This window comes from Musa acuminata, chromosome BXJ2-5 (genome assembly GCF_036884655.1).
Source record: "Musa acuminata AAA Group cultivar baxijiao chromosome BXJ2-5, Cavendish_Baxijiao_AAA, whole genome shotgun sequence".
NCBI classification, from domain to species: Eukaryota; Viridiplantae; Streptophyta; class Magnoliopsida; order Zingiberales; family Musaceae; genus Musa; species Musa acuminata.
Window position 1 is genome coordinate 9,638,065 of NC_088342.1, and position 23,079 is coordinate 9,661,143.

General features: G+C 41.0%; 2 protein-coding genes and 1 pseudogene across 2 annotated transcripts; all 3 read left to right on the top strand.

The window, feature by feature from the left end:
• The first annotated feature begins 135 nt into the window (after positions 1-135).
• Positions 136-11,276, top strand: LOC135612416 (CAAX prenyl protease 1 homolog). Its single transcript, XM_065108694.1, has 14 exons — positions 136-274; positions 2,762-2,909; positions 3,111-3,195; positions 3,272-3,367; positions 3,745-3,810; positions 3,932-4,030; positions 4,123-4,236; positions 4,622-4,732; positions 6,387-6,449; positions 7,751-7,843; positions 9,250-9,363; positions 9,952-10,023; positions 10,122-10,187; positions 10,939-11,276. Exons 1-14 carry the CDS (start codon positions 244-246, stop codon positions 11,056-11,058), a joined length of 1,278 nt encoding a protein of 425 aa, XP_064964766.1. The 5' UTR covers positions 136-243; the 3' UTR covers positions 11,059-11,276.
• LOC135612418 (U-box domain-containing protein 17-like) lies at positions 283-2,755 on the top strand (annotated as a pseudogene).
• Positions 11,277-11,421: 145 nt separating the features above from the next.
• On the top strand, positions 11,422-16,812 carry LOC103984889 (uncharacterized). The gene is made up of 6 exons (XM_009402457.3): positions 11,422-11,884; positions 12,773-12,927; positions 13,128-13,194; positions 13,394-13,445; positions 13,526-15,712; positions 16,544-16,812. Exons 1-5 carry the CDS (start codon positions 11,563-11,565, stop codon positions 13,608-13,610), a joined length of 681 nt encoding a protein of 226 aa, XP_009400732.2. The 5' UTR covers positions 11,422-11,562; the 3' UTR covers positions 13,611-15,712; positions 16,544-16,812.
• The last annotated feature ends 6,267 nt before the right edge of the window (positions 16,813-23,079 follow it).

Below are 23,079 nucleotides of genomic sequence, written 5' to 3' on the forward strand. Positions count from 1 at the left end.
TTCGCAATCGCCTCCTCCTCCTTTGCGTGTAACCTTTACAGCTTTGCAGCGAGGCGTCCGCACCTAATTCGTGCCTTCGAATCCCTCTGCTTTCCCGTGAGGGATGGACTGAGCGCAACATCCAAGTCTCCGTTCATCCGATTCCCCCTTTAATTTATATCCTTGCGGCAAGGCGCTTCGACTGCATCTCACTTCGTACTTGAGCTAGAAATCAACTGCTGCTGCTGCTATTCTTCTTTTAAGATGGCGTTCCCTTACCTGGAAGCCGTGTTGGGTGAGTCCTACTGGTTCCGCGAGGGGTTTCGGGTTGGTCATTCGGGTTTTTCGTGATTTGTGTTTCTCCCCGATCTTGTACTTGCTGCTTTTGCACTAGTTTCCTTGGGTTTTGGTTTTCTGGGTTTCGCTTCGATTTTTTTTTCTTTTATTGTAATTATTTGTTCTTTTGTTGGTGACTCCGTTTGGTTTGTTTGGCCGATGTGAGTCTGTTACGGGTTATCCATCATTTCATGGACGGCCTCGCGCCCGTCTGGTTTCTTTTTCCTCTTGTAGAGACGGTGCTTTTTGACTATCGGCTGCGGTGACAATATTGTCTATTGTGGTATTTATGCCGCTTTGTAAATTTAGGATTGAGTGGATGTAAAGGAAGTCATCGCCTTAATGGGCCAGGAAATTAGTCCTGTAATCGTTCTAACTTGTGTTATTAACGCGGTCTCTACGCATCCCCGTAATTAACTGCTCTAGCATCCCGATCTTTACATCCAATCTTTACATACGAAAGTGAAACATTTAGGTTACCCTAACGATGTCAGTTTTACCAACGAAAAAACAAAGGACAAAAAGATAATTTTATTGTTCTAGTCGATGGTGGCGGACGGCGGCGTCGCTAGCGTCGGCACCGATGCCGACGCAGTTGCTGAGCGGTCTTTTCACCGCTCTACATATGTGTCGGAGCTCCATCGTCGTGGAATTGAAGTTCGTTGCCGAAGCCATCATGGAGATTCATTGCCTGTCGAAGCAGGACATGGAGATGCATGCCTCCCTTATCGATGCCGACGTTGTGCCCCTTCTTATTGCCCGTCTCCTTAACCACCACTACTCGTCCACTGTCGAGGCCCAAGAGAACGTCGTCGCTGCCCTCCTCAACCTCGCCATTTTCGCTCGCAAGGCGCTCATGTGCACCCCGGGCATCCTCGCCGCCCTTCGCTTCCTCTCCCTTGTCGTTGCCCAGCACGCCACCCCAACCTTTTGCAACCTCCTCTCCATCGAAGCGTATCACTCCATCATCGGGGCAAAGAAGCCCCTCATCATTGCCCTTGTAGACCTCCTCGACGTGTCGACTAGGTCCATTAAGGACGCGCTCAAGGTCCTCTTTAGCCTGGCCCTCTACCCGCTCAATCGCATCGCCCTCGTCAAGTTGGGTGTCGTGTCGCCCCTTTCTGCATTGGTGGTGAAGGACGGGCAGAGGGGGGTTGGTGGAGGATGCGACGACGGTGATTGACCAGGTGGCAGGATGCGACGAGAGCGTGGAGGCATTCCGGAGGGTGGACGATGTCAGCATCCTGGTGGATCTAGTGGTTGGGGGGAGCAGGAGGGTGAGGGAAAATGCTACGGCTGCATTGCTAAACCGGGTAAAGAGCGACAGAGATAAGGTGGTGGGGGACGTCAGGGAGGTGGATGGAGCGGAGGCAGTCGTGAGGACTTTGGCCTGCAGTGACAACGGGGTTAGCACGAGGGGGAAGAGCAAGGCGGAGGCGCTGTTAAGGGTTTTGGAGAGCAGGTGGGGGAGCCAGCTGTAGGGTCTTGATGATTCTGAGACCAGCACCGATGACTCCGTGCCACAAATGCTGCTCTGTGACGGAGTCGCAAAGCGCTTCGCCGCCGCTCTGCATCCACCACCACCACTGATGTTGTCCGCCACCATTGGAACGTTAAAATTATTTTTTTGCCCTTTATTTTTGTTTCTGTTGGTAAAACCGATGACGTTATGGTAAATGGACCTACATGTTTCATTTTCGTAACTGTAGGGATTCCAATATAACTTTTTTAAGTGTAGAGATTGAGATGCTAAAAGTAACTAACTACATGAGGTAATTTGTGATTGGCCTTATTATTGCCTATTTCATTATTTAGATTGTTCGCCTGGGGTTGGTATACAACTAGCATTTCATCTTGAAATGCCTTTATTTTTCTTTTTTTTTTGTCGGTAAAACAAAGGTGAATTCCCAAATTCATTCATTACTAGTATACAAAAGGAAAATAAAATCTTTAATAATTGCATGAAATAGTGACATAATAGAGGAAGTGGTCATGGAGTCCATTGACATGATTATCACACAGCTGTTAAAGAGAAAGTGAAGTGGTCATCTCTAAGATTATGTTTTCTGTGACAGAAAATTAATGATTTGCAAAAGATCCAGGAAGTGCAGATAGGTTCTTGGGAGGCAAATCAATCTATTATATCTCATGGTTGTTTAAAAATGAAAATTATAAATAAAATATATATAAAAAAACACAAATATAAATAAAATACAAATAGAGATAATTCTAGATTTTTGTCTGGTCTAGTCAGAAGAATCCTGATTTTGGTCTTGTTTCAGTTTTGACCACAGAAATACTTGACAGTTGGTGTAGGTCATTCATTGTTTGAGTTTTTCTTAGATAATTGCAAAATCAGCTCATAAGGATTCAAAAGGCACGCAAAGTTTTACCAATTCTCTTTTTGGTTGTTATTTTGGGGGATTGATGGTATCACTTATTGCAGGCTTTATGATCTTCATGTACTTCTTCGAGACATACTTGGACATTCGGCAACATGCAGCTCTGAAGTTAACCAACTTGCCTAAGCCACTCGAAGGAGTAATTAGTCAAGAAAAATTTGAAAGAGCTCGAGCATATAGCATTGATAAAAGGTCCATTTTTCTAAGTTAACTTATTTTTTTAATAACTTACGGGCATTGTTCACTTTTCATGTATTTCAATATGTGGCATTTTTAATGCACAATTAAATTTATAGCTCAAACTCTTTTATTTTTTAAAAAAGGTTTTCAGTTATTAGCTAGAACTTCTTGTATCTTGGGATTATATTTTCTCTATCTTCTTGTTTCTTTTAGTGGTTTTCACTTCATCCATGAAGCTGTCACTATACTGATGGACACTGCAATTCTGTATTTTGGCATATTACCTTGGTTTTGGAAGGTAAAGTAGCAGCCTTGGTTTCTTATATATCTTGTTTGTGTCATCTGTGACTCATTTGCATAATCTTTCACTACAGGTATCTGGAAACTTAGTGGCCTACTTGGGCCTAGACGCAGAAAATGAAATAATGCACACACTGTCATTTCTGGCGGGTGTTATGATTTGGTCACAGGTATGGTGGAATATTAATTAAAACCGCATTCCAGCCATAATTTCAAGTAGTTATGTGACACTGTTCATGGGGTTTAACAAACTTGTATGCCAGACATATTGTAGGAACAATTAGCTTGTGTGGGCCATCACCAATGTCATCACAACCTGTGCTGGGATTTACTTTATCACCAACTAGGACTAGTGAAAATGTTTGCTGTGTTTAATTTTTAACTCAACTGTCTCCACCTTTGACATGATATTAAACTTACAGCTTCCTGCCTGTTTTCATTTACCATTATACTGATACTTGCTGTTTGTAAGAGATAAAATTATGTGCATTTGAATTCACCTTTTATGGGCAAAAAAATGAACTTTGATGTGCTGATCATCATGCAGATAACTGACTTGCCATTTTCTCTTTATTCTACATTTGTTATCGAGGCGCGCCATGGATTTAACAAAGTTTGTACACATTCAGTTGCCTCTTTTTTACATTTGCTGGATGTGTATTGATTTTTTGTCTCCTTTAAAACTTAGATGCTAACATAAATAACTTAGTTTTATTCTTTTTCGTTTTCCACAGCAAACAGTATGGCTCTTTTTCAGGGACATGTTTAAGGGAATTTGCCTCTCCATCTTACTTGGCCCCCCAATTGTGGCTGCAATTATTTTCATAGTTCAGGTGGCTATGCTACTTGACACTAAATTTCATTTGTTAGTTTCTTCATGCTTGCTTCTATTAGACTGAATTACATTCCTTCCGCATTGCTGCAGAAAGGAGGTCCATACCTGGCTATATATCTTTGGGCTTTTATGTTCGCTCTCTCCCTCGTGATGATGACACTTTATCCTATTCTAATAGCTCCTCTGTTCAATAAGTTCACTCCTGTGAGTATTTTACTGTAAAATCAGCAGCTGTTTGACTATATACTGATTAACTCTTATCTAATTTAATTTGCTAAATCTTATGAAAGGTTTAAAAAGTTAAAAAATGACCTAACATGATAGTCTGGCTCCACTTGGTGGATGAAAAGGTATATGTGTAGAAAGTTCTTTTTGCCTTTTCATCCACCAATCACAATTGACATGTTTGTCATTTCTAGGGCCAGTTCTTGAGTCTTCATAACAAACATACACAGTGGATACATAAGCTGTTTTCTTCCTAGTATCCACATTGGTGTGTTTTTAACAATGTGTAAATGTTAATGGATACTATCTGCATTAGTTCACTATAGTATATATTTCATTACTTTGTGCAACAAATCGTGAACAGCTGCCTGATGGAGAGCTCAGGGAGAAAATAGAGAAGCTTGCAGCCTCACTGAAATTCCCTCTTAAGAAACTCTTTGTAGTTGATGGATCTACAAGGTCAAGCCATAGCAATGTGAGCAGCTCTTTATTATTTTTGAGAAGTTTGAACCTTTGATGCTCTTTCTATCATGTTCATAGATTAAATTTTATTTCACTACATTACTGAGTGTCAATAGTGCTGTTTCTGACTTATTACTGCTATAACCGTGATTGCGGATAAAAAAGTTGTGATGATTTAAGTAATCATTACAACCTGAGTTGCTTCTCATCCGGTGTGTTAGAGTTAAAGCAATAGTTAAAGTTCAACCTATTATAGATCTGTACTACTGTGAAACGAACTTATATTTTGAAACACAGACATCCTGGATTCCCATGTATTAGTCCTTAACACGGGAAATTGTATATATTATATGTTCTGTTATCCCTAGCATTGAGCCATATGTTGTTTATGTCTTGCAACAGTAATAGATTAAAGGCTATCTTGATTATAGTAATGAGCCTTGTATTTGTTTCCACGAAGAAAATTTTTTATGGGAAGTGCTGTGATGCTCTCATGTGCACCAGCCGTACATTGCAAATAGTTGGATGTTCCTGTCTGAAAAACACAACTACTAACTTGTACAGTGAGAAAAGCCATATAGAGCTGCCCAGTAATTGTCCTTTTCTAGTGCATCAGCTCAGTGTATTTGTCCATGCTATGCTTTACTAGAAAGTATTGCTATGTTTTTACTTCAGAAGCAAATCATATAGGAGGAAAGTTGAATAAGTCTGCTCAAGAGATGTAATTGGTGTCGTCAAGCCTCTGCATAAGATTCTAGCATTATCGGTTTTACTGGCATATGATTGCTAGGTTTCATCCAAGTATGCCTTATATGAAGATGTAATTTGCTTGATTATATTGCAAAGACCCCAGTCGGTGCCTTTTGCTGCAATAATGTTTAATTCTGTTTCCTTAATATCCATGGTTAAGATGATTTCATATCGTTGGAAGTAGTTTTGTGTTTGACTTCTCAGCATGCTGTTCAAGCAATCTGATAATTCAATAGATGAACCACCATGAGATGCTGATTTGTTTCCCATGGTCTGCTTTGTTGGAAAACAACACTTTGCGGGTTCTGGATTTTAGCAAACCTATGTGTAGTGATATTTTTATCTTCTTCTAGTGCTGTAGAAAGACTTCGTTTCTGCAGCTGACAATATAACTCCCTTTTAAGGTGGTTGGTTGGCTTATTTCTCCATTAAAGAGGGGGCAGATATGAACATGTCAATTCAGTCATTTAGTTAAAGATAATGTACAGACATGATGTATAACTAATAGCAAGAGACCATCACATCATGCAAAAAGAAAGTATCACATGAAATATTGATGTGGAATACAGCTTCTACTTGTTATTATTGCTGATGGCACACTAGCAGTGTCTTTTCAACAGTAACTTCTCAACGGTAACTTCTAGGTTTACAGTGCTCTTTGGATGTGGTGTATTTCATCTTTTAATTTTCTCATTTATTCATGATATCCCTCTCTGTGCTGCACTGCTTTTTTTTAAAACAATTCAAAATGGATAACAGAAACAGAAGTGGTTATAGCAACTTTAATTTCATCACTTATTTTTATTTATTGCCACATTCCACGAGTGGTTTTTTAGTGCTACATATTTTGTTTCTCTGTCTCTTACATCTCTGTTACTTGTGTATTCTCTGATTTGCATGTTTTTTCTACTCAACAGGCATATATGTATGGATTTTTCAACAACAAACGGATTGTTCTTTATGACACTTTGATTCAACAGGTTTGCTTCAAATTGATGCTCCACATTAATATAATTACAAATTTGGTGCAATTTTACTGTTGAAATATCCTTTAGTTGACTAAGAAATGAACAAAAGATCATGTACACACAGCTTTTTTTTTTTAAAAAAAGGAGTTTCACAGTTCCCATTGAGTGATGACAAGCTTCCTAATAAAAGATGTTAATGTAAGCCTACCTCTGTGTGTACAGTGACTTATGCCTCTTTTAGGGCTTCAGTTGTATAGTGACTTGCCTATTTCAGGGCTAAAGCTGTCTACACAAGGTTATATGATGTCCTGAGATAAATGAACAGTTTTCCTTTAATATATGCTTCAATTTCTCATTTGACAAGGTAAGCCATTGACAGACTTTGTCTGAATTGCTTACTGCAACTGGAAAGTGTTCTCGCCTTTTATGATTTTAGGTCTGGAATACTTTGCTCAGATATCAAGTTACAATCTTATTTAATCTGGGCTTCATTTCATACATCCTACCCATTGTTCACATGGTTTTTTAATTTTATTTGTACTAGCTTTTCCTTGTCAGAATTTATTGTTCAAACTAACCATCACATTGCTACATTATTTGTCAAAACTCATAAGTGCTTCTCATTGCCTTTCTTGTTACATATAATTGTTGTATTCAAGAAGTTGAAACTTGCTCAAAAATTTGCAACATGTGTTGTCTTCTGAAGAGGTTGATTTTGAGAAGCTTCTACAGATAACTATTTGTTATTACGGAAAAAAAATCATTGTTTTCTTTTACTGCATGAAGGCTTAAAGGGAGACACTTGAGTGTCATGACCTTATTTCAGTATCACTGTTTTGGATGGAAGTATGCCTATCAACCTCTCAGTGCATGCCATGTTGATGGAAAATTGATTTATGGATGTGGCAATTCATTTTCTGGCCATGTGATTAATAGGAACTACTGTATTTGTAGGCTCTCTTTCCACCTTTCAGAGCATATGCTTTCCCCTAAATTCTCATTCAAATCCTGTCCTGTTTTCATGACCCAAGTAATTATCCATAGCTTTAATTGTATGATCTGTGTTCCCTGTTAGTTGGAAACCTTATCTTGTACTTCTATTGTGGAATGCTGCATTTAATTTAAGAGTTATTCTCTCTGCTATGAACAAGTGGTATGTTTTCAAAGCTGGCTATCTTGATAAACTTTTTTAACTTGGAGTTATATATTTCCACATTGTTGAGTCTGAGAATTGAAATACCAAACCATATCATCTCTGGTACAGTGACATATCGTTCCAATTGTTTTGCTTACGTAAATGAAAACTGTTACAGTGCACAAATGAGGAGGAGGTAGTTGCAGTTATCGCTCATGAACTTGGACATTGGAAACTCAATCACACTATGTATTCTTTCATTGCTGTCCAGGTATTCTTTCAGAAATTTTATTCTTTTCATTATTGTTGCCACTTCTTTTTTTTGTGTGGTTGTTTTGGTAGTTTCAGCAGACTACATATCTTGGCAGTTTTGGTAGTTTCAGTAGCTATGATTTGGGTTCAAGCGAACCTATAAAATCTTTAAAACATTAAAATGTGTCGTCATTTTTTCCCTCTATCTTCAGCTGGTTTTTAGTTGAAACTATTTATGAATATGAAAGAAATTACATATAATTGCCATGTATGAGTTTTCTCACGATTTCATGGTTTGAAAGATTTTTGAAATTTAGGTTCAAGTGAATATGCTTAGGAAAATGAAATGATAGTCAGGAATATTCTTCAAGTGGTCACTTGATGAATGGGTAATACAACCAAGGCTCATTGTCTAATAGCTTACTTGTTATTGGTTTAAGAGGGTGTCACGGAAGCACCATAAATGTTGTTTCTTTTCATTAATACTTTTGAGATAAGTTAGACTTGCTATAATATTGGTAACATGAACATCATGATACTTAGTCTGTTTAGCGAATAAAATACAAAAAAAAAATTGATATTTCCCTGGTGCCTTTTGAGTTTTTTAATGTTATTTGTATTTAAGTACAAATTGAAAGGCGGCCTGTATGCAAAATGCATAATTTCTCCGTCGAAGAGACACTAAGCTATAATTCCTTGATCAGCCACATCTGTTATGTTCCACTTTGGTTGACGTAAGACATGGAATTGAATAAGTTTTCTGATGGTTTTGATTCTTAATATTCTTTATGCCTATTGTTCTGCAAGTTGTTATTTTGGATATAAATTCTCTGGCCAGTTAACATATAATCTATTTCCTAAAAATAATTTTAAATTATTCAACACGCTGATATGTTTTTGCATCTCCTTTAAAGATTTACTCTTGTTTTCTATGCTCTAATTCTCTGTGCTTCTTAGTTCCAAATGATTCTTGAATAACATCTTTCAAAAAACATCATCTAACTTTCTTGCTTACCAACATTCTTATTCTTGTCTTTTCTTAAAAAAAGTGTTAACTTGTCTTGTAGTGGAAGTTATGGTCAAAACAATATTTAGTCATGAAAATTTTGGGTTCTTACAGTTGATATATAGATTGTAATAGCCCATATATGTATGATGCTTCCCACAGGAAATTGCAACCACACCATATACATATGGGTAGTTCATATTTAGAAATCTCACTTTCTTTCTAATTTCAGCTTATATTAAACATTTGATCAGCATTTTCTTTAATACATGTAACTGTTCTACTATCTCTTTGTTTTTTCACTTGTGGCTCCAAATGCTTTTCTTTTTCTTGGAAGGCTAAAAAAGAACCTACAGAAATTGAGTCACCTTTTCCAGACTAACAGAAAAGCCATATAACTTTCTAAGTGTGCTTAGCAGATTCTCACATTTTTGCAATTTGGAGGTTACACACTAGTGAGGAATTCAAAGGATCTCTTTGAAAGTTTCGGCTTTGATACTCAACCTATACTTATTGGTCTCATCATATTTCAGGTGCATTTCTTTTGCATTTTTCCTCTTCTGCACTGCTGGAGTATTTTTAAATTGTCTACAGTAGCTTCTTAATTTAGTTTACAAGCCAGCTGGAATATTTCTCTTCTTGGTGAATGTTTAATATGACTTTTTGTAGCATTGCATGTTTTTCCCATTTTATTAAAGAGGAACAAGTCTCATTGATGTACTCAGTCTTACCTTTGAAAGCAAATGGACTTTCTATTACTCAAACCCTGGCACTGTCAGTCAACATAGAGGAGCATAATCAGTTGTCACAGAAGAAGACATGTAAAAAGAAAGATGTGTTTTATGAACATGGGATTATCAGAGGTTTAAGACAAAAGACCTGAACTGCCATATGTTTTTCTGGTGAACTTCCATGATGCAATGTCTTTTGGACCATTTACATTATGGCTTATGTAGATTTCATTCTCATATTAGTTGTTAACAAAGTCAGTTTTGTAGTTCCTTATATAGCTATCTTATCTGTTTTCTCATCACCGTTGAACTATATAGCAAACATCTTTTGATTAATGGCCATGAATATGTATAATTGTGTTGGACTAATTTGTGAAATTTTGTTACCAGCATACTGTTATACCCCTCCAGCACCTTGTGAACTTTGGTCTAAATCTTGTGAGCCGAACATTTGAATTTCAGGTACTTTGGATTTGGCTATTTGGCTACTTTTTTTACTTATGTCATGATGTGACCATATACCGATATACTGTAAGCTCTATAATCGACTTATTTTGTAGGCTGATGCATTTGCCAAGAAACTGGGTTATGCCAAGGCACTTCGTGCGGGCCTCATAAAATTGCAGGTAAGTTGCAGGCACTTTTTTTTCTTTTTCAGTTGCTCTTCATGTTGGTTAAATTAGAGGAGATTGCTTACCTGATATGTTGCATTCCATTGCTTTGTTAAATTACTTTATCCCCACCACTAGTTTTTATCTGTCCATATATTCAAATATTCACAAGAATTGGTGCATTTCAACTTTGGCATTTAAGAGAGTCTCAAGGTTTAATTTAATGTTTTGAACTCACAAGTGAACCTCATGTTGGAAGGAAAACAATCAATTTGCAAGTGTTTGTCTCTTTTTTTTTTGGTTTAATTTCTGTCCGGCACGTCATGAGATTTATATGAAGTGCTTCGAAAAGAGAGTCAAAACCTGTTGCTGCCTTTTTCTGCTGGAGAGCTGAATACGATTTTCTAAGCGAGCACTGAAGTTGAGTTTTTGGTTTAATTTTCCTGGCACGTCATGAGATTTATACAAAACACTCTGAAAAGACCGTCAAACTATAGCATGAATAGGTTGATGAAATTAGTGATTGCATTTGCTTGGGAAAATGTAGATCGAGATCAATGGCTTGGATCACTGTTTTTAGATCCTTTAAATAGGTGTTACTCTGGTTATAACATATTATTGCTTCTGTTATGACTCATAAATCAGAGTTCAAAGAAAATCCCTGTAAAATATTGGCATCACAACTACTAGATATTTTTCTGCCATTTTCTTCCATGCTCATGGATATTGTTATGGACATTCAACAGTAGTTGTTTTCTCTTTTCAGGAGGAGAACCTCTCTGCCATGAACACAGATCCATGGTACTCGGCTTACCACTACTCCCATCCTCCGCTAGTTGAAAGACTCACAGCTATTGAAGAACCTGACAGTAAGAAAGAGGACTAACTAACATCACCAACTCTTACCTTCCTCGGCATTAGACTCTTGCCATCATACACAGTGGGACATAGTCATCTCCCCCAGCAGGTTTTGGTCCAAAACAAGTCTTTATGTTTTATTCTGAGACAGTGCACCATTGAATAGAATTTTGCAGACAAAACTGAGATCTCGAGTGTGCGCGTGGTATTTATTTGTGTTCTCATTCAGATTTATCTTTTTCTTTATTTTTGTGTTCCCTACTCGATCTCACTCACAGTGTGTGTGTTATATGTAACCCCTACACTTTAAGTGAAGAAAAGAAAGGGTAAAAGAAAAAAGAAAAAAAATTAAATGAAGATAATATTTTGAGGCCATATTATTATTTGGGGACCGAATTAGCCGCTGATATTGCGGGCCCCCCACTCACTCAATGTTTGCGGGCCACTCGTCTTCTCCGAAAGCCACCACACCTGCTTGAAGTTACAATGACGGCTGGTCGACCATCTTCCCCCTCGCCACCGAGCGCTCAGAATGGCCTCCTCCCTCCGCCTCTCTCCCGTTCTCCACCTCCACACCTCCTGGCAGCCGCGGCGCCTGCCTCCTCGGGGCCTCCGCGACATCCGGTGCGAGGGGAGGAGCCCCAGCGACGGTGGCTCCCGGTCGGAGAACGCGGTGCTCAGGCTGGCCTGGTACGGCTCCGAGCTCCTCGGTATCGCCGCCTCCTTGTTCCGTCCCTCCCCCTCGACGGCCCCATCGGAGGAGTTGCGGGCCGATGGATTGGGGTTCGCGGCTGGCCGGGCGGAGGTGGCGGAAGCGATTAAAGAGGACTTCGACCGTTCCTACTTCGTCACAGGTTCGAGAACCTTCCACTCCCAAGAATTCCGTTTAAGATCGTTCTACCCTTCTTTGGCCGATGAGAAGGGGCGGATTCTGAATGAATATGACAACCATGAAGTGTGAAACGGACATTGGATAACTTATTCACACATCAAAATACACATTCGCTATAAGGACTGGTTTCCATGGATCAAGTGTTGGATTAAACGTAACCCAGAGTCAAAAAAAGGGAAAGGATCATATGCGACGGCCAACCGAAGGAACGAAGGATGTAACCTCATGTGGTTGCCATGACAGATTTGTTATTCCCAAACATGGTATGTAGATGCAGACAAGGCTGAGAGTTTGTGTTTGTATGTTATGACACAAACACTGGTCTTGTACAATTTTGGTGTTGGTATGCGACTGTTTCTTTGAGAATTCCAGGTCAACCAATTCTTTGATGGATATAGCCCTTATTTTATAGCTTGACATCCCAGTATTTTTGTAGTTATGCAGATTATGCATAATTCAATGGAAATCTAGAGATATAGGATCTTGGAGCAAATCGTAAAAAGTGTTGCCTGGCTAGATATAAGTTCATACTTTGGGAAGCTGGTACTAACTGAATTTGCAATCCTTGCAAATGATGATGTTTAATCACTTGTGAATGTATGTGATGTTCATCCCCCTTTTGTGTTCTGAGGTGTTGGCATTGCTATAAGCTGAAAGAGCAAATGGGTCCTGGCTATTGTACGTAACAAAATGTTAAGACAAGACAGAATAGGTAAAAAGTTCAGCGTGCCTAAAAGCTATTATATCTGCTGCTGTTCTAAACTTCTTTCCTGCATAATATATTCCAAATGATTCGGTTCATCTATATCTACTCTTTTGTTTGCATCTGACATTTATTTTTACTGTCCAGGGAACTTGACACTTGAAGCCTATGAAGATGACTGTGAATTTGCTGATCCGGCAGGTTCCTTCAGAGGCCTTCAACGTTTTAAACGAAATTGTACAAATTTTGGATCACTGCTTGAAAAATCTAGCATGAAACTCACAAAGTGGGAGGACTTTGAGGTGAAAACCCTGAAATCCTTTCAAATATATCATAACCATCTCTACTTTCTGTTATAGACATTGAGGGGGAAATGGTCTCTAGTAAAATATAGTCTACCTGCAAACCTTCATAGATGTAACCCATCAAATATCATCCTCATTCTGACTTATTACAGTTGTACAACTACAAAAATGATTACAGCCAAAATGGTTGGTTGCAGGATAAGTCAATTGGACACTGGCGTTTCAGTTGCATCATGTCATTTCCTTGGAGGCCAATTCTTTCTGGTATATAAGAAACCATCTTCCAAGAGTAAAACCTATCCCTTTTATACTGTTGATTGTTAATCTTGTTGGTGTTTCTTGGTTACTTCCATCCCTGACAGGTGAAGTTCATGTTCTATATAGTAGGATAATTCAATTACTCTATTCTGACTTTCTGATATGTTTGTTCTTGCTTTTTGATATGCCTTTTCTCTTTCCACAGCTACTGGCTATACAGAATACTATTTCGATGCTCAATCAGGGAGAGTTTGCAGGCAATGAATTTATTCTATGGTTATAATCTTGAAATGATCTCATCCTTCATGATTTAAGTCATTCATGTTGTTCTATGTAGGCATGTGGAGCATTGGAATGTTCCTAAAATGGCACTTTTCAAGCAAATATTCAGACCAAGCCGTTGGGTATGGGAGAAACGCTAAAAGCCCTCAGTGTGAATCTCGACAATTTAAGGATTTACATAAGGTTTTTGGTTGACCCTGATTTGTTCACCAATCAACTTGGAGTATCCTTGCTGATACTGTCTGTTAGTTTACCTTTGCTCATTTAGCAGTTTAAGCTATCAACCAAGTGATGTACATAATGCATGACAACATAGATCCACTAAATATATGAGGATATTTTGTATGTCTCATACATTTAATGACCTTGTTGCCTGTATGTGATGACAGTCTTTGGAAATGAATACATTTCATGAAAACAAAACACCAAGGTAAACATTCACATTTGCAATAAGTTATATGTCCAAATGAAGGTATTACATCTTATTGGTTTTAAACATGCATCCTGGTGTAGTTATCTAAATGTATCCTATTTATGAAGCATACACTGACAATTTTTTAAATAAATACAGATGTTATTTTTGTGTCCTGATGTAATCCAAGATATTTATGCCATTTGACTGACATTGTAAAATGTGCTTGATTGTTTTCATAGTAACACAATCTGAGTTATGTGTTATGTACACATTGTACATCAGCAGCATTCTTTACTGATGGTGAGCATTTAGAAGTGTCATCCATGCATAATGTTGAATGCTGTCATGAATTTTCAGCCTTCTGTTATGATATTACTGCTTCAAGTTCCTCTATGCTGATTGCGATTATTTGGACCATGGAATTCTTTGTGCTTAAAAGTTTCAAACATGTATTAATGGCTTCTTTACTTGATTATCGATCAAAAGTCAGTATCCATCTATATGAGTTGTGTGTATGTTAGCCTACAATTGTGTCAGGTTTTCAGCTAAGTTTGGAGATGTTTCTGTCGCTTGATGTAAAATGTGTCGCAAAATATTTGAGCCAGCCATGACATGTTGCCATCAATGATCAAAGTGTTACTCTTCTAATCCAAAACAGCATCCGTAGACTGGTCATCTTGAATACAGAAATCAGATATGATCATGTCTGTAATGCTATACTATACTGTTTTGCAATTGAAGTTGCTTCTGTGTTGATTGAGAAGATGCAAATCTATAGCCTTGCTCACCATTTGCCTGAATTCAGAAGTGTGATCAGCTCAGAATTCCTCTCGTTGATGGTTGATATTTTGTTCCCAATCACAAAGGATGCATGATAACTTTTTCGCGATCACCTTATATCTTTGTTCATGTAGAAAATTGGGACCTCTAGGAAATTGCATTTACTCATAAACAAGAAGTTGTACATGTACCAAAAAAGGTTGAAAAGAAATCTTCATACAAAGAAACTTAGCCAATGTTGATTCTAAACCTGGATGAAAGGTAAAGTGTTGTATTAGGCCATTGTTAACCAGCATAAAAGTATGTTAGATCTTATGAATATGGATTTTAACTGATTTCAAGTTGGAATATTATGGCTTTGGGCTTCGTAGTAGTCGTTATTGTTACACCCAGGTAGATACTTGGCACATCTCTCAACTAAGTAGGGACATTATTGCTTTATAGTTGTTGATATACAAAGGAAGAGACTTCGCTATCACCTCTCTTAACTGTGATACGGAAACACTTCGATCTTGGTGTTGTCGCTGCTAATATACTGAGTGATAATCTTCTTCTTCCTCCTGCTTTATGCTATTTAAAGGGGATTTCATTGGAACAGATCCAATACTAGAAATCTGTACTACCTTTTGAGGGATTCCAAACACTTCTTGGTCTGGTGGGGAACAGAGCAAGCCAGCTAGATTTCATGTCTCTTTCTAAGATTCTCCACATCTTTGACTGAAATAACAAGTTAGCAGTACTAACTGAGTCTATGTTGACCCCTAAAACAGGAAATTCCAGGGCTTGGAGCATGATGATGCATCACTATTTCTTTCTTCTCTTTTTTTTACTGCTGTTCTTTAATTTTAGTCATTGTCTTTATCTCCTTTGGATTTGTTGCTTGACAGCAACATTAAATGGATTCCCATGATTAGTTTCACTTATCAAGGATTTCAAGTACAGCAAAAGTTGTATCTGATGCACTTACCGTCAACCATGAGCTCCATGAAGAACAATTCTGAGGATGAAGGAGCTCCAATGGAGGAGCATCAAACACAGAAGGCTGAGGTAAATCCATAGATTCTGATGCCTGTGAAATTCTTTCTTTCTCTTAGAAAGTGGTATTCTTTAGATAAACTAAGTGGGCTTCAACTTTTTTCCAGAAAGTGAGATGAGATTAAAGAACTGCAAGTTCGAATCCTTAAACTGATGTTTACTTAGCTGGGGCTGGGAAAAGACATTTTTCTGAAATATTAGAACTTGTTGAGCAAGTTCTTTTATTCATATCTTAGAGAAATCAGAGTTCCTCACTTGGTAGATACTATCATATTTAATTTTCTGCTAGTTTCTATCTTGCACGGATCACCTGGTAAGGCCTAAACTAATATTCTGGAAATATGAGACCCAAACAGTCTCATGGTTAGATCTGTTTCCAAACGTACTTTTACTTAGAATCGCTGTCACTTTTGTGTGTTCTGCAATGCATTAAACATCTACTTGGCGGTTGATATCTTGATGACGATGCCAATATGATGAAGTTGCAAACATTGGTGCTAGCTTATATATTTCAATTACTTGGTATATATTGCATCCGTTATGGTATCCCTCAAATGAAAAAAGAAAATTCTGGCCCATAAATATTTATACTTATTACTTACTAACCAAAAATCTATTAGACAATGTAAATCGATTAAGAATTCTCTGTCAATGTCTTATAGTATTATCAGCACCAATTATGCCATGTTCATCAATATAGTAGACCTCAACAAGATGAAATCATGTGAACTTTTCGTCAACTATTGCAAAATCATCAGTTTCCTTGTTACAGAAGTGAGAATTATTATTAATAATTCTTAAGTCTAGTGTTGCATTTACTAAGTTGTTGTCTTTGTTGTTTAGTTTGCAGGTGGAGAAGCATTTAGAGACAAAACAGGATGCCGATGCCTATGTTCAATACATGGATATGCTGTTGAAGAGGGCACTTGAAAATGGCCAGTACTCGAAGTAAGTGTATAATTTAACATTTGTGAACATGAGATTTATATCAAGTGAAATGTTTGTGACTGGAGACAGATTCAAGTAAGCATTGGCTAGTTTGACTGCCAAAAACTTGTTACTCTGAATTATGACCTTGTAGTATTGACAAGAAGAAAGCTTTCTGTTTTGCATGACTTGGAAACTCTCTTTGGTTGATGAAAAGATTTTAAGGAAACATCTCAGAGCAAATAAATCTAGGTTTTCAGAGAATGTGGATGTTTGATATGTATATCCTACTACTAATTGAATGCAAAGGCAAAAAGATAATAGTATACATGTGGTTCCAGTTTGATAAATAATGAGTGATGCAGAATATGTTTACATTCTGATGCCTGAAATAAGCTCAACTCAAAGAAAAGGCAATCTACAAGGAATCGAGGCCTGGGATTGGTAGGTCTCTCTACTGATGAGCCGACTACAATAGCTACATTGGATACCTTGTCAAGATCTGGGTCATATCAACTATGATTTCAACATATGTTATTGAATGATTATGCTTGGCTTACATTAGTGTGTTCACTAGGCTCTAACTTGTCATGAACATCCCTGGTACTGCACCTTAAACAGCAGCCTTGTGGAATGACAGAACCAGTTGCTGCAATGCTGGTGGTGTTTTCTCTAGGATTGACACTGAACCAAGTAGCCAATCTGTCAAAAGGCGGCATGGAGGTCACCCTTCAATGAAGATCCAAGAAGATGAAGTTAGCCAACTTGAGCTGCTGAAGGATTCGTATCTCCCTCGTGTCACGAACGGTCATCGCGCACTCGTAACAACTCCGTTCAACGAATTGTTCGTCGCTAATACCTATATGTGTAGCTGCTTGACAACATGTTTTCTCTTGGTTTTAGGTCATTTTGCTTGTAAAAATGTAAGTTCGAACAAGCTACAGCGTTACAAAGCGATCGCTCACCGAACCGAGCAAAACAGCCCCAAAATAGTTCCGTTTTCGCGTGCCGCGGGCTGATTTCTAGAATCTGCCTCCGCTCACCAAAACGTTAGCCATCTCAACCCTGCACAGGGATGGATGGGGCTTCGGATATATACCGGGCGTTGAACACTCTTTCGCAAGTTCGCACGTTGCCTTGACGGGAACTTGTTGTCGCGCCCGGGACCAGGTGAGCGGCTGTTTGTGGGCTTGCAGCTGTTCGTACAACCTTCTAAAACCCTTGTTTTCCCCCTCTCCCTCTTTTCTCTTGTGCACGCAAGGTGCTCACTGAATTGCTTGTAAAGCTTCCCCTTTTCGCGAGACGTCGGGACTTGTCCATCACTCGTTCTTTCGAACTAATCAACTTTTTCTTTTTACAGGTCCTTCGGGACCTGCGAGAGGTTACAAGTGGGCTGATCCTTGTGGAGCAATATCGCAAGGGCGAAGCGCGACTTAGGCAACGCAAGCTAAGTTCGCGTCTTTGCCGCAAGGGTGACCCGCGACATAGGCAACGCAAGCTAAGTTCGCGTCTTTGGCCGCAAGGGTGCCTCACGCCTTAGGCAATTTCAGCTAAGGCCGTGACATTGTGGTATCAGAGCGGGCAAGCACTTCGAGCAAGCAGCGAACGAACTTCGTAACTTTGCCATGGCAAAGCATCGTGGCGAATCAAGCAAGACGGGGCAAGCCGGACCCTTGCCCCAAGCAGCCACAGGTGGGCTGCATGTGCACACTCGCTCTCATGCTGTTGGAGCCGCTCAAGAGGAGCGCGGCAGAGAACATGATGAGCGAGAAGTTGGCTACTCTCCGCGAGTGGAGGAAGCGCAATCTAGAGCGCTAACTGGGAAAAAGAGTCACAAGGAGAGACTCACAACAACGGAAACCTGCCTGGATGTTCTTGAAGCGAGCATGGAGGAACTCTACCATGGCCAACAAAGGCTTATTAGGGTAGAGAGCTCGCAAGAGGAAGCGGAGTCCAGGATCGACAAGGTCGAGGCCCTAGTCGACCGACTGTCTGATGACACCAAAGACTCCGTGCAACACTTACAGGATGTTGTGGCGGAACTTACTTCAAAGGTGGCCATGCTCACAAGAACACTAAATGCGGGAGGAAGCAACACCCGCGTTGCACCACCATAAAATTTGAGGGCACCCGAGCCTCATGGATATGGAGGGGCCAGAGATGCCAAAGAGCTCGAGAACTTTCTCTTCGACATGGAACAATACTTTCGAGCTACGAGGCCCGATTCTGAAGATACCAAAGTTTCTATAGCAACAATGTATCTGAACGGAGATGCGAAACTTTGGTGGCAAACCCGTTGGGAGGAGATCCAACAAGGTCGGTGTCGAGTCGACACATGGGAGGACTTGAAGCGGGAGTTGAGTACTCGGTTCCTACCGGAGAACACAGAGTTCGTCGCAAGAAGGAAGTTGAGACAACTCCGACAGAGTACCACCATCCGAGACTATGTGAAATAATTTTCTGCACTAATGCTGGACATACAGGACATGTCCGAGAAGGACAAGTTGTTTAGCTTCCTCGATGGTTTGAAGCCTTGGGCTCAACAGGAGCTAAATCGAAGGAATGTTACCGATGTGGTCGGGGCAATTGCTACTGCAGAAAGGCTCACGGACTTTGTTTCCTCTGAAGACCCAGGAAGAAGGAAACAATCTTCAGGCAATCGCCCTCCAAAACATTCTCGAGGGAAGGAGCTCGGGGGCGAGCAAAAGAAGAAGAGTTCCCACAAAGGGCCAAACCCGAAAGGTAAGGCCTCAAAACCTGGAGGATGTTTCTTGTGCGGAGGACCGCACATGGTGAGAGAGTGCCCACAAAAACAGGCACTCGATGCTTTGACGGCTTCCATCCACCCCCCCCCCCGATCGGACAAGGGCAAAGCTTTTGCTCGTAGTTCGAGCAGTTCTGAATCCAACAACGACGACGAGGAGTCGCAAGGACCCCGAATGGGAGAAATGCGTTTGTTGAACGCTATGCAGGGTCAAGTGGGGGAGAACATGAAGACAAAGTTACAAAAAACAGGAAGTAGTGAGCTGATGTATGTGGACATCAAGTTAAATGGCCAAACGACCTGTGCAATGGTGGACACGGGCGCTACCCACAACTTCATAGCCGATCGAGAAACACAGCGACTTGGGTTGATCTTGGAGAAGAGCCCAAGCCGAATGAAGGCAGTGAACTCGGAGGCCAGGCGAATCTCCGGGTTGGCGAAGGGAGTTCCCATCAAAATTGGGACATAGAGCGGGAACACCAACATGATGGCCGTGCCATTGGATGACTTCCAAGTGATTCTTGGAATGGAGTTTATGCACGCGGCGAAGTTGGTGCCAATGCCGTTCTTGAACTCCATATGTATGATGGGAGGTGACGACCCCTGCATGGTTCTCGTCTCTCGGAGAGGAACCAAGGAGTCCCAACACATATCGGCATTGCAATTGAAGAAGGGGGTACGATAAGGCGAACTAACATTCGTGGCGGCTATGAAGTTAGAGCCACTCGACAAGGAGGCCAATCATGAACCTGCTGTGGTGACGAACGTCCTGAAAGAGTTCACTGACGTTATACCACTCGAGTTGTCGAAGACTCTTCCGCCACGCAGGGGCGTGGATCATAAAATTGAGCTGGAGCCAGGAGTGAAGCCTCCAGCGAGACCACCCTACCGTATGGCCCCGCCAGAGTTGGCAGAACTCATAAAGCAGTTAGGTGAACTGCTAAGTGGTGGTCTCATCCGCAGCTCTAAAGCACCTTTCGGAGCTCCAATTCTCTTCCAGAAGAAACAAGATGGGAGCCTCCGATTATGCGTCGACTACCGAGCCCTTAACAAAGTGACAGTGAAGAAAAAATATCTCATCCCGCTCATCGCGGACTTGTTCGACCAGTTGGGTAAAGCTAAGTATTTCTCGAAGCTCGACCTTCGGTCGGGGGTATTGGCAGGTACGCATTGCTGAAGGCGACGAAGCGAAGACTACCTGTGTGACCAGGTATGGAGCATTTGAGTTCTTGGTGATGCCCTTCAGCTTAACCAACGCTCCGGTCACATTCTACACTCTCATGAACCAGCTATTCAAGGAGTATTTGGATAAGTTCGTGGTCGTCTACTTGGACGATATCGTCGTTTACAGTCAAACGCTCAAGGAGCACGTCAAACACCTTCGGACAATTTTCAAGGTTCTCAGGGAGAACACCTTATTCGTGAAAAGGGAGAAATGCTACTTTGCCCAAAATGAGATCTTATTCTTGGGGCATCGAATCGGTGATGGCTCCATTCAGATGGATAAGTCGAAGGTGCAAGCAGTTGCGGAATGGCGAACTCCTAAGAAGGTGCCAGAGTTGATATCCTTGGTTTCGTCAATTACTATCGACGCTTTATAGCGGGATATTCGAAGCGGGTAACTCCACTGACAGAGTTGCTAAAGAAGGAGCAGCCTTGGAAGTGGTCTGACAGATGTGAAATAACATTCCAAGATCTGAAGGCTGCTGTTCTAGAAGAACCGGTGCTCAAATTGCCGGACTACGGAGAGCCCTTTGAAGTCCATACAGACTCTTCGGACTTCGCTATTGGGGGAGTACTCATGCAAGAGGGTCATCCGGTGGCCTACGAGAGCCGCAAACTCAACGAGACCAAGCGACGGTATCCAGTGCATAAGAAGGAGATGACAGCAATGATTCACTGTCTACGAGTTTGGCGACACTACCTCCTTGGGTCGTGATTTGTGCTGAGGATGGACAACATCGCCCTGAGCTATTTCCAAACTCAGAATAAGCTCTCCCTAAAGCAGGCGCGATGGCAAGACTTCCTGGCTGAATTTGATATGGTAATGGAGTACAAGCCCGGGAAGACGAATGTTGTGGCCGATGCGCTGAGTCGGAAAGTAGAATGCGTGAATGTCGTACAATTGGAGGGCAGAGGGCAAGCAAGTCTGTTGCACTCCAACTTCCTTTCCCGAATCAGGGATGGACTGTATAGTGACCCCCAGGCAGTTATCCTGATGCAGCTCATCAAAGAAGGCAAGGCACGACGATTTTAGGTGCAGGAGGGACTCGTTTACACAAAAAGGAATAGGGTTTATGTTCCCCGAGTGGACAATTTGAGGCGTAAACTCTTAAAAGAGTGTCATGATTCCCTTTGGGATGGACACCCAGGCATTCACAGAACGTTGGCTCTCATGGAGAGGGCCTTCTACTGGCCGAAGATGGGGACTGATGTGGAGGAATATGTTCGAACATGCCTTGCTTGCCAATAAGACAATATGGAGTAGCGAAAGCCGGTGGGACTTGTGGAGCCATTGCCCGTACCAGAAAGGTCATGAGAGAGCATTTCCTTGGACTTCATATCAAGCTTGCCACTTGTAGGAAGACTCGGATCGATACTCGTGGTGGTCAATCGGTTTTTAAAGTATGCAACTTTCATTGCTGCTCCCCTACATTGTTCAGCAGAGGAGGCGGCCAAGCTGATGATGAAGGATATGGTGAAGTATTGGAGAGTCCCACACAATATCATTAGTGATCGAGAGCTCGGGATGATTCTGAACCGAGCTATTCAAATTATTGGGGTTAAAGTTATACTTCTCTACAAGCCTCCACCCCCAGATGGATGGCTAGACTGAAAGGATAAACTCGCTCCTGGAGCAATATCTTCGGCACTACGTGAGTGCAAACCAACGAGATTGGGTGAAGCTATTGGACATTGCCCAATTCTCCTACAACTTACAGCGGAGCTCTGTATCCAACAAGAGCCCCTTCGAGATGCAGATATTGCGCAGGCTTACTTGGAGAAGGCGGCAAAAAGATGAAGAAGTGGGCAGATTTGGGAAGGCGACCGCAAGAGTTCAAAGTTGGCAATTTGGTGTTGGTAAAGCTCCAACCAGCATCACTCCAATTCTTTAGGAACAAAGTCCACAAACTATTGGTGCGTAAGTATGAAGGGCCCTTCCCAATTATCAGTAGGGTAGGCAATGTCTCTTACAAGTTGCAGCTGCTGACGTGGTTCAAAATTCACAACGTTCTTCATGCCAGCAACCTAAAAGCCTACCACTCGGATCCGTGAGATGCTTCCCGAAGTGTTCCAACTCGACTACCTCCCATCACAGCCTCCTACGAGAAGCGAGTTGAAACCATTCTGGCGGACCGCAAGATAAAGCTACCCAACGGAGCTGAGCAGACAGAGTACTTGGTGAAGTGGCGAAAGCTTCCCCGAACTGAAGCCAATTGGGAGCCTGAAGACGCCCTGCGACATGAAGAAGAGATCATCAACAACTACCAACAAGCGTCGACAAGGGCGTCGACAGTTTAAGTGGGGGAGAATGTCACGAACGGTCATCGCGCACTCGCAACAACTCCGTTCAACGAACCGTTCGTCGCTCACACCTACATGTACAGTTGCTTGACAGCAGGTTTTCTCTTGTTTTTGGGTCATTTTGCTTGTAAAAATGTAAGTTCGAACAAGCTGCAGCGTTACA